The sequence below is a fragment of the Leptonychotes weddellii genome, chromosome 15, assembly GCF_054177405.1.
Source record: "Leptonychotes weddellii isolate Sample4059 chromosome 15, ASM5417740v2, whole genome shotgun sequence".
Lineage (NCBI taxonomy): Eukaryota > Metazoa > Chordata > Mammalia > Carnivora > Phocidae > Leptonychotes > Leptonychotes weddellii.
The window spans coordinates 41726728-41743241 of record NC_138383.1 but is presented as its reverse complement, the minus strand read 5'-3'; the positions used below and the strand labels follow the sequence as shown (position 1 = coordinate 41743241).

At 58.2% G+C, this 16514-nt stretch overlaps 1 protein-coding gene across 5 annotated transcripts in view; it reads left to right on the top strand.

Moving 5' to 3' along the window:
- TOM1L2 (target of myb1 like 2 membrane trafficking protein) overlaps positions 1-9419 on the top strand; it is a 119345-nt gene extending 109926 nt beyond the window's left edge. For 4 of the 5 annotated variants that reach the window (XM_081805612.1, XM_006746798.3, XM_031017591.2 and 1 more), the window contains 3 exons: positions 2926-2985; positions 4870-4906; positions 5848-9419. In XM_081805612.1, the coding sequence (XP_081661738.1) occupies positions 2926-2985; positions 4870-4906; positions 5848-5996 (246 nt within the window). In that variant the 3' untranslated portion in view covers positions 5997-9419. The remainder of the gene's footprint in view (positions 1-2925; positions 2986-4869; positions 4907-5847) is intronic. The other variant, XM_031017593.2, reaches the window with a different exon arrangement.
- The last annotated feature ends 7095 nt before the right edge of the window (positions 9420-16514 follow it).

The window sequence follows — 16514 nt, the reverse complement described above, 5'->3', positions numbered from 1 at the left end:
GCCCAAGTCTCGTCCCCATCCCTGCTCTGCCTCTTCACCCGAAGCCCTGAGGCTTCTTAGGTTGGGAGAGGCTCCAGGGCTCTTGAGTGAAGAAGCAAGTCCAGAGAAAAGTGATTTGTTCGAAAAGTGAAGTGACAAGCCCAGCCAGAGGGACCCATCGCCCAGTGCCCTAGCTCCCGGATCTTCGCCTGGAGGATGCTCTTCCATAAGCACGCTATTTATTTGGAGATGTCTAAGAGAAGGAAGAAAAGTGTTCCCATGATCCAGCTTTTGGGAAATTTTTTTTTTTTTTTGAGGGGGTGAGGAATTTCTCAAATGTCAATGTTTATTTTCTGAGTGTGCTGGCTTTCGAGATCAATCCTCAAAGAAGAAGACTGGAGCATGATACCCAGCCTTGAGGGGATGACTTTGGAACAAGAACAAAAATATTATAAGCCAAATCTGAAGGTTGAAGGCCCGTGACCCCTTCATGGCTTTTTTTCAAGCTCCTGCCACACATTGGAAAGCTCTGTCCCTCGAACCTCTGTTTTTCCTTGATAGGTCAATGCTGAGTAGGTATAAAAAAGCCCAGCGCACGCTCCCAACCACCCTGATTGGGTGTTTTTTTCTATTTGGAGATGCCGCTAACTTTCCAACTTTCCACGCTAACGTGGCGTGGCACGCATCGTCCCAGACACCAGGCATTCTGACTTAGAGAAGCATCAAGATAATGAAAATTGGCATCTCCTGTCCCAGGAACATGTCAAGACAGAAGTCCTGCCAGCGAGCATGAAATTAGCAGGTCACGCCCTGCGTGCCCTACTGCTTTCTTTTTGATGGGGGAGGTAGGTTCTGCCTTGGGTGCCATTAGCACGTCCACCCCAGGCATCTGTGCCCTCCAGAGGGAGAATCACATGTTCCTTGTCCCTAGGAGCCCTTTCAGGGTGATTTGAACTTGACATTTTTTCCATTGCCACATTAAGTTCCCAGGAAGTCAAAGAAATAAAATGACAACATAGAATCTTCCTAATCTGACCTGAGTGGTTGGGCCTGCAGCTTTACGAAGCTGCCTGTGGGCTGCCCACACTGGGTCTCTCCTTAGGCCCGGTACACGTGAAGCTACTCCAGGTGCCTGGAGCAAGGAGACAGCCAGCCTCACCAGCTGTGTGTGCACGCAGAGCCCCTGCAGGATCGCAGACCCCCCTGCACGGTGCGCTCTGGCAGGCTTAGGAGTCCTCGCTGTTCCTCACACCCCAAACCCCATCAGCAGCAGGTTTCCACCTCCAGGAGCGGCTCGTCCCCATCAGGGCAGGGCTGGCAATGGGAAATCTTTGTTCTTTTCCTTTGTTAAGGTCATGTTATTTTTTAGATTTTGCAAACACTAAGGTAGTCCTCTGATGGCTTACTTTATTTTATTTTTTTTAAAGATTTTATTTATTTATTTGACAGAGAGAGACACAGCGAGAGAGGGAATACAAGCAGGGGGAGTGGGAGAGGGAGGAGCAGGCTCTCCGCTGAGCAGGGAGCCCGATGTGGGCCTCGATCCCAGGACCTGGAATCATGACCTGAGCCGAAGGCAGACGCTTAACGACTGAGCCACCCAGGCGCCCCTGATTGCTTTTTTTTTTTTTTTTTAAAGATTTTATTTATTTGAGAGAATGACAGAGAGTTAGCATGAGAGGGGGGAGGGTCAGAGGGAGAAGCAGACTCCCCGCCGAGCAGGGAGCCCGATGTGGGACTCGATCCCGGGACTCCAGGATCATGACCTGAGCCGAAGGCAGTCGCTTAACCAACTGAGCCACCCAGGCGCCCCCTGATTGCTTATTTTAACTGTATTCTTACCCTAGATTGTGACACTGGGGGGAAACCAGCTACAGACACAGTGCTGGCGAACTTTCTGGAAATAGTGAACTTGTGAGCCACTCTTGCATTCTAGCCAAATGCAGGTTTCAGAATCACTCCCCCACAACCCCCCACCCCGGGCCTGGACACGGGTGGGCCAGGCATGAACACGGCTCAGGAGCCCATGAGGCTTGTCTTTGTTGGCTCGGGACCCACTCACCCCCCTGGCCACTGCTCCCCAGTTCTCCGTTCTTTCCCTGAACTCTTTTCCTTTGGCCCCCGAAGCCCAGCCAGCCATTGAGAGCTGGGAAGACGGGGTGAGACTAAAGGAGCCACTGCATTCCGGGGCTGCTTCGTGATTCTTTCCTGAAGAGACCCAAAGCTGACTAAAGCCCCACCGTCGCTTTGGTCATCAAAGCTCTAGCTTATGCCCGTTTCTGTTGGCGGTGAGATGAGCCTGCCTGCTGTCAGCCAGGCCCTACCCAGGCCCCGGTGCTCCCCTCCTCCCACTCAGAGATGCACCGGGACATAGTCCAAAACACTTGCAGTGCCCGCCTGACCACCTGCACCCCCGCTCCAGGTGGACTGCCACCTGGCCTCCCCAGTGGCATTGGAGGAGGGGCCCCTGGTATCTCCTCTGGTCACCCCCAGAGGCGAGGCCCGACAGCGGGTAGGCAGGACTCTTCCAAGGGTTCTAACCCGATGAGCTCAAGTTCAAGTTCAAAACCAGCCTGCAGGACCAGCGCATTCCTGAGATGAGAAGGGGCTTTGCAGCCCTGGGCTGAGAGTAGTCAAAAAGTTACCATTTCAAGAACGCGTACCACTGCCCTCCCATCCCCATCCCCAACCCCCCCCCACCCCCACCCCCGGCACCTGCCGGTCAGCCCTGCTTCTTAGAACTGGCCACCTCATTGCTTCCCTCACCTGCCATTTCATATGTGGCTGCCTTGTGTTGCCCGCACCTGCTGTGCCAATGCGTTTTTTTGCTCTGTGTACGTTTTGGTTTCGTTTGGGGGTTGCTTTTGACGATTTCCTTTGTTCGGTGTTCTGTCTCCCCTCGCCTGGCTGTGGGGCTGCCTGACCCGCTGCTTGCCGCCTCCATAGATCCCCGTTGCACAGCCCTCTGTCATGGACGACATTGAAGTGTGGCTCAGGACGGACCTGGTGAGACTCGACTTTTCTCTTTCGCGTGTGGGCTGTGGCGAGGCAGAGCGCTTCTGACGACAGGCCCGGGGCCACCGGCTGCTCCCGCCACGGGATGGTGGAGGAGGGTGGCGAGCCGGCTCTGCTCGCTTGCCCTTCTGCCCACCCCGGGCTGTGGCTGCCCCGGGGCACCCGCTCCGGGCACAACCCCTGAACCCCGGCTGCTCCGGGGCCGCGGCAGGCAGGGCTCTGGCTGGCTCCGGACCACACACTTGTCCTCCACTTACTTTACTGTAGCAGCTGTGTGTGTGCTTGGGTTTTTGGGGTTTTTTTGTTTGTTTGTTTGCTTTTTGGTTTTTTGGTTCTTTTTGCTTTGGGTTTTTTGGATCCTAGTGGGGTTTATTTTTAATTTTTTTTTCCTTTCCACTGTGAAATTATGCGGACATGAGTTGGGTGTTTTGTTTTTCAATTTACTGCCATTCCCGCTTCCCCAGCATCTTCTGGTAGCTTGGATTTGAAAGAACCCTTGCCCTAGAGACTATTGTCTTTATCCGCAGAGCTAGGACAGGAAGGTGAGGACATCATGCATCTGCAAGTGGCAGCAGGTCCCAAGAAAGGAGGGCTGCCGTGGCTGGTCCCTCCCTCTGCTGCTTATGAAGCACGTCTATTGGCAGAGGCTGTGTGGGAGGCAGAACGGGGCTTGTTGGCTAGGGGGCTGATGAAGAAATGCACTCCGGGAGGGGAAGCGGCCTGCCCAAGGGCCATGGGCTGGGCAGAGTCTCCCTTAGTCCTGGAGACACCTCATCTCTTGCTCCTCGCTGCCCCCTCTTCAGGGGACCCTGTCCCCAGAACAGAGCATCTTTAACCACAGGGTTGGCCTGGCTGGCAGGGGGCTGCAGGCTTGGCCCCCTCTTACACTAAGGTACAGCCCCCTAAGGGGCCACCTCCCCACAAGGCCAGGCTTTCTGAAGACACTCATTGCTCAGCAAGGCAGACACCCGGGTGCCATGCCAGGGGAGGAAGAAAATGCCCCCTGACCTCTTTCCCAAGGGAATGCCTGGAAAAGAAATAGCTCCTCTCGCAGAAAGAAGCAAAGCAGGAAGGACCACAGCGCTCAGCTCACAAGGGGGGCCCGAGGGTTCAGAAACAGGGAGGGACCCTTCCAGCAAGGCTGAACAGCAGGTCATAGCAGAGCCAGGAAGGAAGCCAGGTCTCCTGGCTGAGCCCAAGGCCTTGTCCGCTTCCCCGTCCAGCTCCCTTCCCTGTTCCCAGTGACCACTGCGTTCTCCAAACAAACTGCATTGTTAAGAGCTCTTAGAGCGTCCATGGCTTCTCAGAAACTGGCAGCAGGTGACCGAATCTGGGCCACAGGAGGCTGCGGGACATAGTTTCTGGTGGGATGGCACTCAGCGGCCAAAGACTGCCTGGTGTCAGCCCCGGGCGTGCCCAGGGCTTCATGGCTCTGTCCCTTCCAGGCCTCATGCAGTTCCCAGCTGTTAGCATGGACAGTGTGTTCCCAGAACCATGCGTCTGTTGAGCACATGGGCACCTGAGGGGGCCCTGGGCACGCTTTGGGCTCAGCTTCCCTGAGGCCCCTGCTCTGGGAGAATTTCCATGGCTGGGCAGCGGCCTGCTGTGGTCCTGCCCGGAGCCCAACCCAGAGAACCAGCCTGTGCCTTTTTTTTTTTTTTGATTTTTCTTTCTGGCCCTTCTGGAGGATCAAAGCCGAGAACTACTCGGTTTGGGGGTTTGGTTTTGTTCGTTTTCGCTTTTTGAAAAACAAGGATTCCGGGTCTCCACAAGCAGTACTTGACTACTGCAGGACCCCAGGAAGGGGAGGTGAGAGGGTTTGCTCAGTGTGGCCAGGGTGGGGCCCTAATGCTGCTCTCTCTGCTCCTCCCGCAGAAGGGCGATGACCTGGAGGAAGGCGTCACGAGTGAAGGTACGACCTGGCCAGCACCTTTCCAGCTCCCCACCCTCCATTGGCTTCTCCTGCCCGGGGGCCTTGGGGTGCACAGGGACTGGTACCCCCTCCGCCTCGGGGCCTCTACTGCCAGAGCATCTCCTGGTGCCCGTCCTTGCTTGGCCTGGGCTTCTCTGCTCTGCCCCAGCCAGGCCCTGTGCTGACCAGGGAAGTGGTGGAAAGAACGTAGGACTTTAAGAAGGTCACAGAGCCAGTGATGAGTAGGTCCAGGCTGCCACCTGAGGTCAGCATGGTCCCCAGACCTACAGTCCTAACCAGTTTGTCCCTCCCCCCAAATTCTCAATCCAGCCAAGAGACAAGATACATGCCATGTCCACAGGGCACAGAGGGCACTTCTCAGGCCTGGCGTCCTGTGACCTCTCTTCTGTGGGGCCAGGGGATGATAGGTCAGGTCCCGTCATGCTCCTCCTGTCTCACCCCCACCCCCACCCCATTCTCTTCTGCACCGCCAGACCATCTGCTCAGCCCCCCTCCACTGGCAGAACCTTGCGTGGTGGATGAGAGTTGGTCGGGGGATGTTCTCTGTCAAGTTTAAGTAGGAACTTGCCCCTCCGGCTTGCCCTGTCCTGTCCCCAGTGCTGCTGGGGAGAATGGAAAAGCTCCAGTTTGAAGGTGGGGCAGGAATCCTCACTCCCCCTTCCCTCAGTACCACCTGCCGGCAGCCAGGCTTCCCACTTGCCTGGGAGGCGGCAGAGGAGGGAATCCAGGCTGGGTCTTCAGGCAGCTCAGGCCAGGGCGCTGAGGGTGGGAACTCGCACGGCGGGGCGGGGGAGGGCACGACCCCTGTTGACACAAGCGAGGGAGGCTCCAAGGGGAGCAGGTGGGATGTGGTCATTTGAGCCTCGCTGCGGGCCTAACCCCCTACCAATCCTGGCCCTTGCCCGGGTTTTGTATTGCAGAATTCGATAAGTTCCTGGAAGAAAGAGCCAAAGCTGCCGAAATGGTCCCCAGCCTCCCCTCGCCCCCAGGGGACACCCCAGCCCCAGCCTCAAACCCCTCCGGCCGGAAGAAGCCAGAGCGATCAGAGGACGCCCTCTTTGCCCTGTGAGCTGGTCTACGGTTCGGCTCCCCAGACAGCAGGTCACCTCCTGTCCCCCCGGTCCAAACGAGGCACTGGCCCCCCTCCCCCCATCTGCAGTTCCCTCTCGGTCCTGTACTGCTGTGTCTCCACGGAAGCGCCCCTGTGTTTGCTCCCAGGCCTCCCACGTGGCAGGACCAACTTCAGCCACCTTCTTCTGTCTGGGTGGTGGGACAGCCCCGCTGCAACCAGAGGCTCTCGCCCCCACCCCCGCCCCTCCTGCCCACAGGCTCCCTTTGCCTCTATGTCCTCCCCAGAAGAGCAAGCCATGGGACCATTTCTTGAGGAGACACCTGGACTGTCTTTTCTCCGGTCCCCCCCTCCCACAGAGAAGGGGGTCAGACTCCAGCCCCTTCCCCCATGTGCCCCACCCCTGCCTGCCTTGGCGGGTCTCCTTGGACCGGCCTACCCTCCCGTGCCCCGTTCCAGAAAGGGCTTGTCTGCACCTGTGGACTTGGTCTCCCTCCCTGGAATGCTGCTCCCTGACGCGTGTCACCCTGTGGCACTTGGCGTGCTCGGCACTTTAGAAGGCTCTGTGGGTGCCTGTGTGTGAGGCCTCTCGTCCTTTTGACCCTCTCTCCATCACTAAGCTGCTAGGCCAGGCAGCCGCCCAAGCCGGCTCAGCAGCTGAGCCCGGGACCAAGGGGTCCCTGCAGGCTCCTGGTGTGCCGAGGGAGAGCCAAGGGCAGTTGCAAGGATGGCATGTGCCCCACGGGGGGTGGTCAAGAGGCACACGGCTTAGCTCCCACTGAGATACACCACCGGAAACCAAACTGCCCCATGCCCGCCGCACGCTGCCCTCACACGGTTGTCCCCATCTGGGGAGGGCCCCGCCTGGGGAGGAGTTGCTCTGGCTTGCTTGGGAAGGCTCGGTGGGTTTGTGAGCCATCGTGCCGTCAGCCCTTCCCACCTGGCAGTTGGAGCAGGGAGCTCATGGACACAGGCTGACACCGGTGCCTCGGGCTCTGGGAGAAGCATTTGGACCGGGCCCTGGACGCCTCCGATGGAGAGCGAGGCGCCGCCCGGCCCAGAGCCCCATGCCCAGTCGCGCACCTCAGCTTCCTCCTGAGAGGCCTGGGGTCTGGCTGGGGGCCTGTCTGGCAGGACCAGCTGGGGAGGTCACACTCCAGGTCCTCAGAGGACATGCAGGAAGCTCCTCTCAGAGCTCAGCCAGCCTGACTCCGGCCCTGCCCTCCCGGGCAGTCAGTGCCATGCCCTCCACTCTCCCCCCCACCCCTGCCCCTCAGTCTGCCTACACACCTCTCTTCGACGTGGTTCCCAGGCAGAGCCCCCTGAGGCCCGCTTGGATGTTCAGACGTCTGAAGTCCGACAGCTTGACACGAGCTGCAGAGAAGGTGGCTGGGATGGTCCAGCTGGACCCAGCAACCCAGCTGCTCGCCCTGTGGCGCAGTCCCGAGCACTAGTCTCTGTGAGGGCCAGGGGCCCCCCTTTGTAGCTGGGCCTCGGGGGTTAGGCCTGCGGCAGCTGTAAACCCACAGCCACTGAGCCCAGCATCCTCTGAGGGAAGAGCAGCCTCCCTGCCTTGTAGAGAGGGAAGTCCCCACAAGAACGGGGTCCTGAGGGGACAGGAGGCTCCTGGCATGAGTGAAGGCGAGGCCTGCGTCTGCCTGGGGAGACCCCAGCACAGTTGCTCTGGACCATAGTTGCTCTGGACCTATGGTCCAGAGCTGCCCCCCAACTCCAGGCTGGCCATGGAGAGACCAGGCCAGCCCCGGGCAGCAGGTGGTGGTGGACCTGGGAGCTGACGGGAAGGCACTGGCCCACACGGGGAAGTGTCCCCTGCCTTCCCGGCCTGGAGCTGCCCCTCCTGCTGTCACCCGCACGTCAGGCCCAGAGGCAACCTGCCCCTATCTGGACGCTGAGGGGACACTTGCTTGAGGCCTGCCCAAAAAGCCAAGTAGGGGCCCAGGTGGCCTTAAGGGGGTGCTGCTCAGCCCTTCCTGTCCCCAGGGGCCACATGACTGCTGGCTGCCTTCCATCTGGGGAGCACAGCCCTGGGGCTACGTGCTTAGGGAGGGGAGCAGAGCTGTGGCAGGCAAGCTGGCCAGTGCCTACGCCCCAGGAGAGTGAGACCCTCGCGAGCCACCAGCCTCTGCACAAGTGTTAGAAATCACAGATACGGTATGTACTTAATTACACTAAATTATTGCTGGGATTCCTTATAAGCACTAATTATACCTGATTATAGGTTAAAATATTTATTTTGTCAAAATATTTTCTTGGGGATGTGTTGGACTTTTCTGTGTTCATTGTGTGCTAAGATGAGAAAACTAACCATTGCTTCCTGCCTGCCTTTGGGGCCAGTGGGCAGCAGTGACCCAGGGCACTGGTGGGCTTCTGACCCGCCTGCCCCAAAGCGGTCCCTGTCCGGGAGCCTGAGGCACTGAGCAGGCCGACTGGGGCCAGGCCGAGAGGTGACCCACCTGCTTATCAGCACGCACGGGACAAGGGCTTTCTGAGCTGACAGGGCTTGTTGCTGGCGTGGGCCAGAGGGAAGGGTGACTGTTGGTGTGTTGTCTGTCCTCCTGTCTTTGTCAGCCCCATCAGTGTGAGCGACCATGCTGTCTGCCTTGGCTCACTGCCCTTCCCCTGCTCACCCAGGGGTCCAGAGCAAGGGGGCCTGGGGAGGTGTGGGGCCTGCACTGTCACTCAAGTTCCCCACCTGGGCGAGTGGTGGCAAGGGCTCTGGATGGCCCCGGGGGCAGCAGGTACCTGGACTCCTCCAGCATCGTGGGGCAGACGGCGGCTCGGCCTCCCACACACCTGCTCCTCGTCTTCCTTCCTGCCGCCCACCCCCACTCTGCCTCCACGTACACCCGTTTCTAACTCAGTCCAGCCCAGCCTTCTGGATGGTTTGAGGGGGGCTGTGGGCTTGCTGGGGAAGAGCTCCATGTGGAGTCCTGCGTTTTCAGCTTGGCCTCCGTGGCTCGGGGCGTGTGCGCATCCAGAAGACGCCCCTTGCGGTGCCCGCCTCTCCCGGTGCCCACCTCCCGCCCTCCCTGTGCAGGGGGGTCCACGCCGGGCTTCCCCTGCAGCCAGCAGCCCCCGGGGACAGCTGTCAACCCGCTCATGTGGGGAACGGGGGGCGGAGATTTATTTCCTAAAGTTTGCACTTAATTTGCGAGGGCCTCAGGATCGTTGGGGGCTACCGCGGAGAGAACTGTGTCGTGTCTGTTGTCCAGCTGTCCCCGGAGTCTGACGTTCTGTTGCTGTTGTGCGTTTCTGCGGGCAGAGCCGGGTCTGGAGGGCGGGTCGGTGCCCTCAAGGCTGAGCGCGTCCATCCACCCACTGGCTCTCCTTCCAGATATTGTCTCTGTAGTTTGGGTTCTTGCATGTAAAATACTCCACAATAAAGAAACGAACAAACTGTTACTCTGTGATCTCTGTGGAGTCGGCTGCGACGGTCCAAAGGGCCTGCCCATTCTGGCCCCCTGCTTAGAGGGGGGCCACCTGGGGGGGGCCTCTAGAGGGAGCAGTTTGGGCAGCTTGCCCCACTCTCCCCCGCCCCCCAAGCGTGCCCGGGCTGCGGGAGCAGGGCCAGGGGAGTCTGGGCTAGAGGAAAATCCCCATGCTGGTCCCAGTTCCGCTCTACTGGGGCACACACAGCCTGGTTGCGGGGTGCTCGTTGTAGCAGCTGGAAACCTGCCATGGCCTCTGCCTGAGAGCTCTTCCAGGGCCTGTGCTGCTTCCCGTGTCTCCTCCAGGGTCCCAGGCACTCGGCCCCACCGCCTCAGCCCCCCTCAGCCGCGCTGCCCGAACTTGGCTGGGCATCCTCCGAATTATCCGTATGGCTTGTGCTGGGCACTGAATTTGAGACGTGCTGTTCGAAGAACCCCCCTCCCCCCACCCCCCACCCCCAGTCTTAGAAACCGCCTTCTCGAGATAGGATTCACATAGCGTAAAATGCACCCATTTAAGGTACACGATTTAAGTAGCTTTTATTTTTATTTTTTGCTTTTCTTAAGGAGGCTCCACACCCAGCACGGAGCCCAGTGTGAGCCTTGAACTCACGACCCTGAGATCAAGACCTGAGCTGAGATCAAGAGTCCAGTGCTTCACCGACTGAGCCACCCAGGTGCCGCTGGGTAGTTTTTAGTTTTTCACAAGAGTTGTGCAACAATCAACCACAATCAATTTTAGAGCATTTCATCAGTAATCGCCGCCCCCCATCTCCCCACACCCTCCAACCCAGTCTCCCTTTTAAAAAGGTTTCTGGGGGCGCCTGGCTGGCTCAGTCTGTGGAACATGCGACTTGATCTTGGGGCCATGAGTTCGAGCCCCATATTGGGTGTGGAGATAAACTTAGAAAAATTTAAAAGGTTTCTGTTCTCTCCACCTGTCCTGCGAGCTGGCCACCCTGGGGTTGCTGCCAGGCCACGGTCCTCTGGGATGCAGGCCTCAGCAGGCCCAGAGGCGCAGGGGCCCTTGAGGGGCGCATTGGGGGGGCCACATGGTGCCCATGTCTTCAGTGGCTCAGAGGAGGCTGGGAGCCCTTTAATCCTTACAGGTTCCGGGGTTCGAGGATGGACCTCAAGCATGGTGGGCTCCTCAAGCCCCCAGGTGAGCTGGGAAAAATTGCAGGGACGTCTACCTAACCTGTTGTGTGCAGGTGAAGAGACAGGGCTGGGAAGACCCACTTCACTAAGTTTGCCCAGGGCTTGGCAATGGGGCCAACGCTCCAACCCAGACCTTGGGCCTCCTAGGCCATGGCCATGGAGGGGTGGGCAGCAGGGGAGGCCATCCTATCCCACCTGGAACACCAGCCCTGTGGGGAGAGAACTCAGGAGGGGGCTGCCCTGCCTCCTCATAGGAGGCAGGGTGGGACCCTGATTGGGGGCCACATTGGGACCATCACCAGCCCAGGTGATGCAGCAGCACCCAGCTCCCTTGAGCCTGTTGCCTCAGTGGGCTCTAGGGACATCTGTGAGGGCTCTGCCTGTTTCTGGCCAATCTGAATGAGATAGAGGCTCCCACAGCAAGGGGAGTGTGGGAGTGGGCCTCTGAAGTGTGGGAGACCCCCCAGTCTCCGGTCCTGGTGAATAGAAGGCATGGATCCTGAGCCCGTTCTCCGCCCCTGGCCCTGTTCGAGGCACCGTGGGTGCCAAAAGAGGCCTGAGCTCTGTTCCTGCCCTGTAGAGAGTGGCTTGGCCCTGAGATAAGCGCTGTGGACTTGCCAGGACACCCCGTCCGCTTTCAGCACATGTTTCTGAGAGCCTGCTGTGCCGGGTTGGTGCTGGAGGGGAGGGGCTGCTTGAGTCCTCCCCTCAGAGAGCTCACAGCCTGGTTCAGTTCCCAGAATCAAGGACACTCTGCGGCCAGGAAGCACTGGAGCCCTCTTCCAGAGCTTACGGGGCGGGGTGGGGGCTCTGAGGGAGCAGCCAAGGCCCAGAGTAACTGCCTGCATGAAGTTGCAATGGGCAGGCCAGCCACAGGGGAGGGAGAGGGTGGTGAGGCAACTCTGACCTAACAGACACGCCTCCTCGGAGGGACCGCAAGATCCCTGGCAGCCACTTGCCAAGATGCATTTCCCCAGTACCTTAACAGCTGTTCCTAAAAAGGAGGGGTTCTGTGGAGAGAGACATTTGGGAAATGCTGAAGTAAAGTTATGTAGTGTCAAGATCTCTTTGTCCAAGATAAAGGTAGTTTGTGGCCCAAATTCCTTGTTTAGAGATGCTATACTGGAGCTTAAGTTGTGGTAAAAAGATGTTTGATTTAATCAGAAAGAGGAATTTCTTGGCTTATGCAACAAAAGTTCCGATAGTTCAGCTTCAGGCATAGCTGGATCCAGATGCTTAGGGATTTGGTTAGGAATCTGCTTCCTCTGAGTTGGCTCTTCCATGTGGTTGACTAAGGGCCGCCTGCTGCTCCGGGCTGACTTTCCACTAGCAGAGAGAGGGTATTGCTCTCGCAGTAGTTCCAACAAAGTTCCAGAACCCACTCTGAAAAACCAGACTGTTCGCAGAGGGAAGATGAAATCTGAGGAGGCAGGGCACCTGGCTGGCTCAATACGCGGAGCTTGTGACTCTTGATTTCAGGGTTGTAAGTTTGAGCCCCATGTTGGGTGTCGAGATTACTTAAAAATAAAATCTTTAAAAAAAATTTTTTTAGAAGGCATTAGATGGCCACTACTGTGTGAGTGGAGAGGCCCAGAGATGGGAGTGCACACTGAGGGGTGGAGACTTGGACAGAGACAAGTTTCTGGATTCCTCTTTCAGTGCTCCCTCATCAACCTTTGGTTGCCTCCCCTCATTGGAGCCTGAGAGGAGCTGCTTTCCAGCGACAGCTGCCTTCTCCAGAGATCTGGAGGGGGCAGTGCGGGAACACTGTGGGTCTTATCATGGTTCACAGTCCCCCTGCTCGCTAGTCCCACACTGAAGCACCTGAGGAGAGTCTTTTTCCAGCCCACCTCCTTTCCAAGAAAAAGGTCTCTTTAGGGTCCCCAGGGACCAGAGGTGGGCAGAACAAAAGGACTTGAATAGGCATGAGTCCCCCAGAAATTCCAGTTTATTTCCAAGGAGCCTCTGCCAGGTCTTGCCCTCAGAGGAGTCTGGCCAGGGCCTCCAAGCCCAGGCCCTCGGCATCCCAGGAAGCAAAATCTCTGCTCTCAGCACTAGGGGGTCAGTGGGATGTTTCTGGAAACTGAGTGGTCTCCTCTGCCTGGTGCCATCTCCTCCCCACCCCCATGTCCACTCTAAGAGCACCCTACCAGGGGTGGCAGGCTCCCCTGCAGGTGTCTGAACAAGTCACTGCTCCTCTCTGGTGTATACTCCCTCGATCTATAAAGTGGGATCACGGGTGGTAAGCCCAACACCTGCAGGGGCCTTTTTCTTATACTCATTTACAAGTGGGGTGGTCCAGGTGTGATACCCAGGGACTGATGGGGACAGTGGGGATGCCCACAGCCCTGGCTAAAGGGGCACTCCAGTTGCTGAGCCCCGTGTTGCTCAATACTCCCATTTTCCAAGAAAAGCCAGAAATCCAGCCTTCGGATGGAATCTTCTGTATTTGACAATTAATTCAAAATCAGAGCACATGTAGAGTTGGATTTGGCATGTAGAGGTCAGGGGATGTCTGAGGTCCCCATTCTCCCTGCCGCCAATTCAACCCACCCCCTCAATCTACACCTGGCCTCACCCCAGATAGCCGGTTAACACCCAGGGGACAGATGTGCCCCCTCATTCTTCATGGCTGTCAGCTTCACCCCTCACAGAGGAGCAGAACTGGTGACCAGCAGATCTTTGGTGGAGTGTCTATTGAATTGACTCACTGATGAACCCAGAGGTGACCACCATGAATGGCAAAGCTGACCCAAAGCAGCTCAGAGAGGGCTAGAAACAATTTGCCCAGCACACAGCAGAGGCCAACCTGGAATGAGAATACAGGGTCATCTAAGGACCAGAATCATCCATGTCAACAGCCATCCGGTTCCATTAGGTCCAGAAGGGGGGAAACTGAGGCTCCAGGCTGGCTCTGTGCTGTTTGGCCCCCTTGGCCATAACCTGGGCAGGTCCTAGCTTAGCTACCGCAGAAATGAAGGATAATCGGGGGCAGGCGGGGTTGCAGGGGGGCTCCTGGAGTGGGGAGGGGTCTCCGTATGGGTGGCCAAGCCCAGCCTTCCTGCCCGGTGCCAGCAGCCCTGGCAACTCCAGTGCCTGCCCCTCTACCCACCCCTGAGCTCCGCCAAGACGAGTAGCCTTGAAAGAGGCCCTGCCCGCTTCCGGGCTGGACACCCGCCCCAAATGTCTCGGAACCCACAGATGCCTGTCAGTCCCTAAGACGTCTGGGGAGGTAAGGGGGGAGATGCGTGCCCCTATTTCACAGTTGGGTGAGCTGAGCGGAGTCCCGCCTCTGGGAGCTGGGCGCGCCTCCTGGCCCGAGAGCCAAGGGCCCACAGGGGCCCTGGGCAGGGGGCGGGGCCGTCCCACGTCAGCCCCGCCCCCGTGTCCGGACGCACACCTGGCGGCGGGCCCAGCCAGGTGTCTGGCCTGGAGGCCTGGCCGAGAAGAGCCGGCCCAGCTGGTCCCAGGGGTCCAGACCCTGCCAGTCCGCACCGCGGTCCCGCCCCACCCCCCGGGTCGAACGGGCGCGGCGCATGTGACCCAGGGCCCGGCTCCCGGGAGTTTCGCGCTGACGCCGCGTCACCCCACTCGGGGCCGGGCGCCCATTGGCTGCGCCGCGGCCCGCGGGGGCGGGACTTGTCTGGCTCGGCGCCCCAACTCCCCTGGGTCTCCGGCCGCTGCCAGGCCCTGGGTGAGGAGCCTGCACCGTGACGAAATCAGGGGCAACAGCTGTGAGGTCGTGGGCAAGTCACTTTACCTCCCCGGGTCTCGGTGTCCTCATCTGTCAAATGGGAATAGCAGCCCAGTCCCCCTGGGACTGTTGGGAGGAATACATGGGTTAATTCTGGTAAGCGCTCAAAGGTGGTTTCCCCGGGCAGACACGGCCTGCCAGCGTCACGGGTGGCCAGGCTGGGACCCCTGCCCCCTACTAGGCACACCGGGGCAGAGGGGCCCCCCACCATGGCTTGTGCCCCTCAGTGCCCTGGCACACACTCCTTGTGTGAGTTCGGATCACCCCGACCAAGAGGGGCCTGGGGGGCTTGTTTAGGGGTCTCAGGCTCTTTAGGGGGAGGAACCACCAAGAGAAGGTTTCCCTGAAGAACTGTCGCCCCATCCTGTCTTTCCCCACTCTCACGTTGAGAATTGCCCTGGTAATCTGACGCCGCAAAGCGAAGTTTTGTCCCTTTGGTTGCAAAGATTTAAAGCACCCCCCACCCCAACTATGCCTCATGGCCGGGCTTCAGTTTCAATTGGCATTTCTAGTCTGGGCGGCAGGGCTCCTGTTGACCTTGCCTTACCCTCTTTCCCTTCACTCCTGCAGTTATGACATGCATATTTATTGAACCATGCTCTTTACATATGTGGTAAACTCATTTTTAAAGAACAGTGGGGCAGCTCTGCTGTGATGTTGACTCCAACACACCTTACCTGCCTCTGCACAGTGACTGCGGGAAGGGTTATTCTCATTTTCCAATCTAGTAGCTGAGACTCAGAAAAGGGAAGTACGTGGTTCCAGGTCACACAGCAAACGGGTGAAAAACCAGACCAGATTCCTGACTCTGGAAAATGTGGTCTTTAGAGGCTCTACTCAGCACCCACTCCTCTCCCCACTCCTCTCCCTGAGAAGGGCTGTTAGGATTTTCAGGGAAGTCACCAGACTCCCAAGGCCTCCTGGGTGCTTGGCTCCTGCTTGGGCAGTAGGGTCTGGGGTAGGGGGACAGGATGAAAGATGGCTGAGGAGAAGCCAGATCCCTCTGTGCTCCCCAGGAGAAGTTCATCTGGATCCCTGGGTGGATCCCAGAGCAGGGCCACTTGGGTGGTGGGGGGAGATGTGGTTTGGAGACCCCCATGGCTCCTGTTCTGGGTAATTGTCCACAGCGGCCACTTCCAGGAGGCGAACAAAGAGAGCTGCACGTACAGGCCGAGCCCTTGGAACTTGGGCCTCCCAAGTCCTCTCCTGGCCAAGGCACCCCCCTTTGAAAGTGCACCAGTAATTTAACTCCCTCAGAAGGCATGGCCAGACAGGCTGTATCTGGAGTCTGAGCGAGACAGTATTTGGGATGGCATGACTCACTGAGGCCAGGGGCTAGGAGAGACTGGGGGTCTAGACCTCTGATGGGTCTTCTTGGCTGCCCTCCACCAAGGGTACCTTTGTCTGCTTGCATAATTCCTGAGACAGGAAGCTCACTGCCTTTCCAGTTTCAAGATACTCAAATGTTCTAGTTTATCTCTATGCACCTCGGTGGGACCCCATCCCTGCCACCTAGCTCTGTCGCCAGTCCACAGGGCCCAGGGTTCAGTCTCCAGCCATTTTCCCAGCCAAGCTGCCTCCTCTGACCCAGACCCAGCCTGTCATGATCCAGGGCAACCTGGCTCAAGTCTAAAGCACAGCCCACCTCTTCCTTGTGTCCGCCATCCTGCCTGCTCCCAAGGGTGAGCACCAAGGTTGAAGTCAGATAGCCCTGGGGCCCAACCCTGTCATTGTTCCTGAGCAGCTGTGTGCTTGGGCAATTAGAACTCTGGGTCTTCCTGTCTTCCTGGGTACTGAGGCCAGCCTACTTCCCGGGGTGGACTGGGTCCACTGGCTGCCAAACCCCTCTACGGTCACCACAACTGGATCTGGGAAGAAACCAGATTAAATCGGGAAGGGAAATTCAAGTCTCTTCCAGGCTCCCTTTGGGCTACCCCCTTATCGGGAGACCAATCTGATCTAAGGAAACTGGGGGGGAGGGAAGCAGGCTGATCTCACAGGCCCAGCGCCCCCCCCCCCCCATAATCACTAACATCCCAACCAGCCTGTGGAGAAGCATCACCAAGCTCCACTTACAGCTGATGAAATTGAGGACAGAGTTGGCCCGACAGCACAGAGCTATCGCTTGGACAGATCTGTCTCGTTCTAAAGAGCCAA